Below are 8,584 nucleotides of genomic sequence, written 5' to 3'. Positions count from 1 at the left end.
CCAAAATTAAGGCTATGATCTAGTCAAGTGTACATTTAAAAGAATTGTGAGGAAAAACAAAGGTTGACTAAGGAGCAAGAAGTGACTGAACTCTATTTTAGTTGACTTATCTCAATTTGCCACTACCCATGATGTATGCAGAGAGAAACAGTAACAGCTTGGCAATGCTTACATCTTAATTGCACCGTATATATAAAAATCATGGAGTAAATGACTCTATTAGAAGCAAAAACTTAGCATAGAAATAACTTGATTGTTCTCATGATACCTGCTCCCATTATGATTTTTCTAGTGTGTTTATAGATACTACTAGCCATCCAGAAAGATGAAGTACTCTTATCTCTAAAATAAGGTTTTTGTTTCCTGATGCAAATGTATTTTCAAAGGTTTTGGAAACATATTGTCTGCAGATGAAATGGCAAGGGCATACAGGCATGTTTTCTTAATGTAACATCAGTTAACGCTAAATACTGTGGAGTTTGGCATCATAGCCATTATTCCACTTATGCTTGGCCTCAGTTGAAGAATTTACTTTATGAATTTATTTTATGCATCTCTTCTAAACCATAAATTAGGGTAGACCAAGGTGTCCTGCCTAATATTATTCAACTGATGCAAAGTTATCCATGTCACTGCATGTCAACTGTCTAAAGAACAGTGTTTAAACAGCAGTGCCATTAATTTCCCTAGCACGGTTAATCAGTAAGCATGTAGCAGAGCTCAGGCTAACAAATGCTTCTGTGCTAGTAACAGGGTTCTGTGGCTTCATCTACATCAGCAGGTAGGACTTCCAGTATAGCAGGTCTACAGAGCACATGAGACAGTGCTGAAGACTCAACATCCACGTTGTGTGTGTGTGTTTGAATTGTTCTCCAGACTAGCTCTTGTCTGTCCTGTCGGACTAAATACTTATTAATGGCTGGGGCATATTAGCTACTTTCTCAGACTTACTTTCTTCCGCCTCACCTTCATTTGAAAGGAATCCAGTTCATGAGCTTGAGAGCTGAGGACTTTTAAATAGAATATAGATCATAGCATAGCAAATGGCAGATGCAACAACTAACCTTTGTATAGTGCTCTTTAAAATGAACTCTGCACTTTGCTACTGCCAGGTTTGGTTGGTTGGCTCTGTTTTTTCCTTCTTCCTGACATATAGCCTATTTCCAGTCTAGTTTTTCTTCTGAGGTTGTTTTTTTTTTATTAAAAGGATTTGTGAAAAGACAACTGATGTAGCAGTTTTAGAAAACAGTTAAGCTAAGAGAATGGTGTCTGCTTTTATTTCTTCCAAGAAACTAGTTAGTTTATGGAGAAAGTTGTATCTTACCTTGCTAAGAGTTTCACATGTTACTTTTTAGCCGCGATTTGCCAAGCAAGCATGGATCCATGCTCTGTAAATAGAGGTGGCTGCCTTTGTTTCTGAAACCCAGTCTTCAGTCTGGAAGACAAAGGTGTCACTAGTGTCTTCTGAAATTAGATGATGATAGCCCTAGTTCACTAGATATAAGAGTTTACATGTAAAACAGATTTTAAAATACCAGTATTTTCTAAAATATAATAGAGCTTTCAGGACAAACTGCCAGTGGACAGAACACTGAAGTACAAGGGAGAGTGCAGTGCAGGAATACCAGGTTTCATGAGCAAGATGCCAAGTATTTGATTTTGGTTTTGTTATTGTTGTCTGTTTAAACTTTTTTTTGTTCACATCATGACTTCTGGTGTTGCTTGAGCTTTCTAGAACAAATAGGAAATATTTAATTTGCTTTAATGTCAGTGAGTTCAGAATTGCTAGAGAAAATATATTTCCTGATTAATGGCTGGTGAAGTCAGTCTTCTACACGCTAGCCTCTGTATTTGTCAAATTTCTAAACTTGCATTATAGAAATATGCATTATTTCTTGAAAGGAAGCCACACCGGGTCATTCTGTTACTATTTCTCCAAAGAAACAAGGTGCCTGTTAAGAGGCACCGCGCACAGTGACATCGTTACAGACGGGGACAGGCTGGAGGTGGGCACCCGCTGAGACCGCTTCATCGCGCTTCAGGGCTTGAAGGGCGGGAAAACGGGAGTTCGCCCCTTCCCCTGAGCCCGGCGGCTTCCAGCCCCCCGGCCCCAGGCCGCCCCCTCTCACCGCGCTCGGCTGCGGGGGCTGCCGCGCCGCCTCCCTCACGCCTGCTGCCGGCCGGGGGAGGGAAATGGCGCCAAGGCCGCCGGCGCGCGGCAGCCCCGAGACGCCTCCTGGTGCCGGCAGGGGGAGCCGGCGGCCCCGCCAGGCCGCGCCGCGCTGGCCCCCGGCCCCGCCCCGCCCCAACTCCCGGCGGCGGCGGCGGCGTGGGCAGGCCGGGCGCAGGCGGGAGGAGGGGCGCCCGCCCGCCCGCCCGCTCTCTCCGCCCCCGCTGCACGGCCCGGCTGAGGCGCGCTGCCCACAGACCTCGCGGAGCGCTGCCGTCCGTGCCCAGCCCCGGGTGCCGCCGCCCTAGCCCCGCTGCCGCCGCGGCCCTCCTGTTTCGCACACATGGAGGACTACCACAAGCCCGACCAGCAGACGCTGCAGGCCCTGAAGGACACGGCCAACCGGCTCCGCATCAGCTCCATCAAAGCCACGACCGCGGCCGGCTCCGGGTGAGTGAGGCGGTGGGCTGCGCCTCGGCCGCGCACCGGCGCCGCCGTGCGCCCGCCCCTCCGGCCAGCCGCGCGCCCGCACCGCGCATCTGTTGGGCGGCGGGGCCGAGGCGCGGTGGCGCTGGGAGGGGTAGGGCCGGGCTGCCCCGTTACTGGCTGCCCGGGGGCACACCGGCGGCTCCCGAAGGCAGAGCACTTTCCCCCCCCCGCCGCAGCCATGTGCGGGACCCCGAGCGGGCGGCGGTGCCGGGGCCCGCCCGTGCCCCCCGCGGCTGTGCCCGGGGGCTGAGGCGGCCGCGGGGCGGGACGTGCAGCCGCGGGGATGGGGAGTCCGGGCGGGGAGGGGACACCGCAGCGGTCACGGCCGCATCCCCGGGACCCCCCCCCCCCGGCATGTCGGGGGCTCGGTGTGAGGCGGAGCGATGTGCAGGTGCTCCGTCGGGAAATGGCGGCCGCGGGCGAGGTGCGGGGCTCCCGCGGCCCGGCCCGGCCCAGCCCAGCCCGGGGGCCGCAGCCGCCTGGCCGGCCCGGCGGGTGTTGTGACTGCGGAGAGCGGCCGGGAATGCTAAGTTGATGCAGGACTGAGAACCAAAGAATTTGTGCCCGAGGCGCAAGCCGTTTCTTTTTCATTTCGTGCCCGTCAGTTGGAACTAATTCTGCACAGAATTTCAAGTGAGCCCAAGCGGGATTATCTGTGAAATGCCCGCGGTCTCAAATGGGCAGTTTATTCAGGCCTCTGGACAGGATTTAGCGTAGGCTCTGATGTGTGCAGATTCCAGGGTTATCCTTCCTTTGATCGTGCTTTACCTATCGAAAAAAATCTCTGCAAACAATCCACTTTTATTCACGTAAAATTAAAGCTATTTTTTCTGCTTGTATAATGTATTTGTGTGTTTCCATAGAGAGTACTGCCTTTTTTTTCTTTCCTTTTTTTTTTTTTTAAATACCCATCTTGTTTCAATTTCCTCCTTTGGACCTCTTTGAAACTGGCCATGGTTTTAAAAAAAAAAATCAACCGAACAAACCAACCTTGAAGGAATCCTTTGGATGCTGGGGTTTGTGTGGAGAAGAGTGGTGTGTAAAATATTTTAAAGCTGCTTCTCTGAGTTGCTTTAGGCTTTCCGCCCTGTGTCTGGCATGGGCTGCCTCACGTGGCTCTTTCTCAAAGCATACAGAAACTGAACTTTACTCGTACCTTTTGCATACAGCAAATGAAAATGCTGCCTTGGTTCTTCCTGTAAAATGGAGCGTTGGGACACAGGGAATCTCTCAGCTAGCCATAGGAGTGGTTTTTACAAAGCCATGGCTTGTTTGGTCCAGTCTGGAGAGCGAAGTACAGGTTACCTAACAACTGCTCTTTTAATTCTTCATCTGTTTCAAAGCCATAATATACAGGCAGTATTACACAAGCCAAGCCTGTGTGAAATTGTAAGTAAGAAAAATTGTGCTAAACCTTCTTAGCAGAGCTTGACCTTCGGTCTTGAGCTTCTAGGGTGCATTTTAAGCAGGGCACACAGATGTGTAGTATCGGTTGTTTTATCTACAGATAAAATTATGTCTCTGTTTTGTCTGATGTGCTGTTAAAGAGCAAGGATCTTGCTGCAGCCTTTGCTTATTTTCTGTGATCCATGAAGTTCAATAGTAAAGTCATTCTCCCCATGCTGATGAAGAAACAGTAAAAACAGTTTTACTCAAGCTTTTTATTCCTGGCTCATCTGTGCTACAATACTGAGTACTTCTTGCACAAAGGTGTTTCATTAATCACTCCAGCTTAACCTAGCACTAGAGTTGTGTAGAGTCTGAAATTATTACACAACATGATAATGAGCAGATTATGAAAGATGCGCTCTGGAGGGATTCTGTTGAGAAGCCATACATTTTCTTTCTTAATAAGATTCGGTTGCTAAGATGATGTTGTAGTAATGTGCCTAAAAGAAAAAGACGTTCACAGTCTTTTGCGGTGTTAGGCAAATCACATACATTTCTAACACAGCTACGCTTTATGAATGTGTTTTCCAAAGCCTGAATGAGACAGTAAGCTTTGCCTGAATTGCTGGTATCCACCAAGAATGTAGAAGGATGTTTGAATGCAAGTTAAATTTAATTAGAAGCTTACAGTTAATTAAAAAATTTGTCATGCTTGCACTGATGTTAAGGAAATTTGTGTTTGTTAAAGGTGTAGTATGTAAAACTGAAGGAAATACTTGCAATAAAAGCACTTCAGACAAAAGAGGACCTGCCAACTACTTTCAATGAAGTAATTTCTGTAAACTTGCATATATTGCAACACAAGTGGTTTCATGACAGATCTGATACATCAGTTCTTGCAGTCTTTACTTGTACTAACTTTTGTTGAAGAAAGGTACGGCCTTTTTCTGGACAAGAGCTAAAAGAGCAGGCAGTCTGATCCTCGATGCTCAAACATATCGCTTTGAGTACTTTACCAGCTGTAGTGGAAAAATTCAGTGAATTGGAACAAGATTTTGTGCTTAAAATGCCTTAGGGGAGGGAAAAAAAAGTTAGTTGTCAAGATTGAACATACTTGCTTTTGGACGTGGAAGAAGTTTTTCTTCTAGATAAGTAGTGCAGACGTTTTAATCAAAACTGGTAGTCTGTTTTGTAGCTAATGATAAATTTCTGCAGTTTTGAAACAGTGCCAGGCTTCCTAGAATTAGATGGTTAAATTCTTAAAAGTGGAACTTGCGAGAGTTTCTTAAGAGGCAGTTTCATAACATGTGGTATGATCACATTTTGCACATTTTTGTTTTCCTTCAATTTTTTTAGCGTTTTTCTTTCATTCAGTATTCCATTTTAACATTTTACCACTATTCTTTTTAGCTGAAATGTGTAGATATGTGTAGATGGAGCTAACATAAAATGATGCAGAGTAATTAAAAGAAAACTCTTTAACTACATTGGAGTAATTATTTTACTCTTGATTTGTGTGGATCCAGGGTTAGAGTATTCTAATATACTTTGTTTTGCCTTTTTTTACTAAAAGGCTATATTTGAAGGTTAAGGCAGTTCATCAGTAGAAGCTATCTGGCAGAGAAGCATGTTAACGGACCACCACTGCAAAGTTCTAGGTTGTTTGTCAATCAGGAACTCAGTGTGGAAGATTGTGTGCAAGTAGTGGCAGTGACTTTCCTTCTACGAGTAATCCAAATACACTTTCCTAGGATTAACAAGGAATTCTTTCAACAGAACTTAATAGAAAAGTGTGAGCTAATAGAAGACCAGTAGTTGTAGCCTTAATAAGATGACTGTATTTAAAGAAAATTGTGTAGTTGATTTTTCAGTGATTTCTGGTATCTGATATGTAGTTAAATTTTGGGTCGTTTCTGTTAGTAGGAGATCATTCAATTAACCTGCAGTTTTAATAAATTTTTTTTTTTCCTAATTTTCAAGTAATTTATTAAATTTTTCTGCCTTTTTTTTTATTTCCACATGCTACCATTTTAGGTTGTTTTAAACTTTTTTTACCAAGACCAGGAGTTCATAGAAGTATGGTTAAGTATAAAGTTAATGAAATTAAAGGAATGAAAGCTTTAAACAAGCATGTAAGGCTTATTGATTAACTCAAATACATAAATATTTACTAATATGTTTGAACCATGGTTTAAAGCTAATTCTTTTGGTTCCCTGTGTGTGAGTACTTACAAAGGGATGGACACTAACCGTAATTGATATTTTGCTAGTGTTTTGCATGTTTTTATTCTCTTATTGCAGCACTGTTGGGGATGTTGGGAGGGAAGGTTTATTACTACCAGAAGAGAATATTTTGATTAGTTCTAGTGGAGGTGGTGTCTAATCCTAACATGCATGGTAAATGTACATGTGGGAGACGAAATGTGACACTTTCATAGTAAGTTTGTCCTGTTTTACAAGTAGGGTCAAATATTTTATAAGAGTATTGTTTTAAAGATAAAAAATAGACATTTGTAGAAGAGAAGGTGAGATGAGACTGCAGGTTATTTTCAAAGCTGGTGAAGATTTCTGTAGCCATAACCTTCTTACCGTTCATTATTCACTTTCCTATACTTCAGTAGCAACCACTGATGTCAAGAATTATCCTGTTTATACCAGTAACTCTGGAAAATGCTACTTTCCACACTCAGTAAAGGTTTTTGAAGAGCCTCCGTACCCCTTTTAAGCTTTATCACAAGTGAAAAGCCAAGGCTGATACACTCAAGTGGTCAGGTGGTGCCATCCCTTCAAGATGCATAAGAACTACAGTGATTGTTATTTAAATGACAGTAATATAGATGAATAAAAGTAATTTTATGCCATTCTATTACACTTCAAACAAATTATATACCTTGTCTTGGAATAACTCAGTATTTGCCACTTGTAAATAACCCTTTTTGTGCAAATTTATATTTGCTTGTCTAGTTTCAGTAGAAGATGAAATACAAAAATTGTACTATTTAATGCCCTCTTTAGAAATCAGAGTTCTAGTTCTGTCAGTTCTAGCATAGTAAAATAAAATGGTACCGATGTTATACAGTTGTAAACGTTCCAGAACTTTCTGCAGAAGTTAATCTTGCATTACCAATCCCTGCCTGTGCGGTGGGGCCTGAACAAGTCATGATGCCATGCTTTTAATTCCTTCACTCAGTGCGTGGCTAAAGTACTGTGGAAGGCTGTCTTCGCTTCCTCTGCATCAGTGTGAATTTCCACTGTCAGCTAAATTAGTAGAGTATGATTTCAGGTACAGGATTGTACTCCTTCCAGTGCTTCATAGTCACCGATTAGGGTGGTGTTCCTTCGCATGAAGAACAGAGAGCTCTAAAAGATGTGTCCTTAAGCTGTCACCAGGGTCTATTTTTTAAGGTCCACTTCAACTAGATAAGAAGGCTTCCTTTGTCTCAAAGTACAACTAATTGGCACTGGGGTAATGGTAGATGGGATGGGTTATCAAAAACACTTTAAGAGTGTATTTTAATGGTGAGGAGTAGCAGGCTGGTAAAGTGATATTTTAAAGATGCAATCCTGAGCAAACAATGATGAGAAGTGATAATCTTGGGTCTGTCTTGACTTGTAGCCACCCTACATCATGTTGCAGTGCAGCAGAGATTATGTCTGTGCTGTTTTTCCATACCATGAGGTACAAAGTGCAAGATCCCAGAAACGCCAGCAACGACCGGTTTGTTCTTTCAAAGGTAAAATAACTTTTACGCTATACTGTTGCAGTCTGCTGGTAGAGAGTTGTCTGTCTGTAAATTATATAGACTTGTCTTCATACTTACTTGTGCTTGCAACTACACAGAAGTCTATTGGAAATATTTGAGAGCTTGGAATTTGTCTACTTCAGAAAGACAAATAAATACTGGGTTAAGTTGTAGCATAACTCAAAAATATACACTCAGTATAATGTGTCTTGGTAAGTCTTAACTTCACTTTGTTAAATTGTTTTAATATTAAATAATAATTATTGTCTATAAAATTTATCAAGAAATATTAACATCTGTTTTATTTTGGCATAACCGACTTTCTACTGAGTAAGTTGCGGTTAGCTTTTGTGCTCTACTTGTTAAATGCAGACATGCTGTTATGCCTGCAGTCATGTCACAATGTGCACTAATTACTGTCAGCTTTTCAGGGAGCATTATATGAAATAGTTATGGTAGGTTAGTGAGCAATTTGCATTCCTACTGTGCCAGTATGATATTAAAGTCAATGCTACTTCTGAAACTGCTGTGGTTCAGAAAACACATAAAACCACAGTCTGGACTGGCCATTAGCATTTCTATCCCCTTTTGCATTATGCCCTTGCAAATCACAGGGACATTTCAATCATATGACATAAAGGCAGTTGAGGGGCCTTCAGAAAACTTAATGATGTAAAAAATGGCAGATGAAGTACTCCAGTGAGGCGTTCCATCTTTGAGTCAGAGTTCCTCACGTGGTTGCTTACAGTAGTGCTGCATAGCTGATGGTGTATATCCTTGCATCGGATATTAT

At 42.9% G+C, this 8,584-nt stretch overlaps 1 protein-coding gene across 1 annotated transcript in view; it reads left to right on the top strand.

Annotated features, from left to right (window-relative positions):
* The first annotated feature begins 2,307 nt into the window (after positions 1–2,307).
* Positions 2,308–8,584, top strand: part of TKT (transketolase) — a 28,173-nt gene continuing 21,896 nt past the window's right edge. The window contains exons 1-2 of the mRNA XM_080385439.1: positions 2,308–2,620; positions 7,665–7,782. Of these exons, the coding sequence (XP_080241565.1) occupies positions 2,514–2,620; positions 7,665–7,782 (225 nt within the window). The 5' untranslated portion in view covers positions 2,308–2,513. The remainder of the gene's footprint in view (positions 2,621–7,664; positions 7,783–8,584) is intronic.

This window comes from Falco punctatus (assembly GCF_963210335.1).
Source record: "Falco punctatus genome assembly, chromosome: 4".
NCBI classification, from domain to species: domain Eukaryota; kingdom Metazoa; phylum Chordata; class Aves; order Falconiformes; family Falconidae; genus Falco; species Falco punctatus.
The sequence above is the reverse complement of the archived record's forward strand: the minus strand, read 5'-3'. Positions and strand labels throughout refer to the sequence as shown.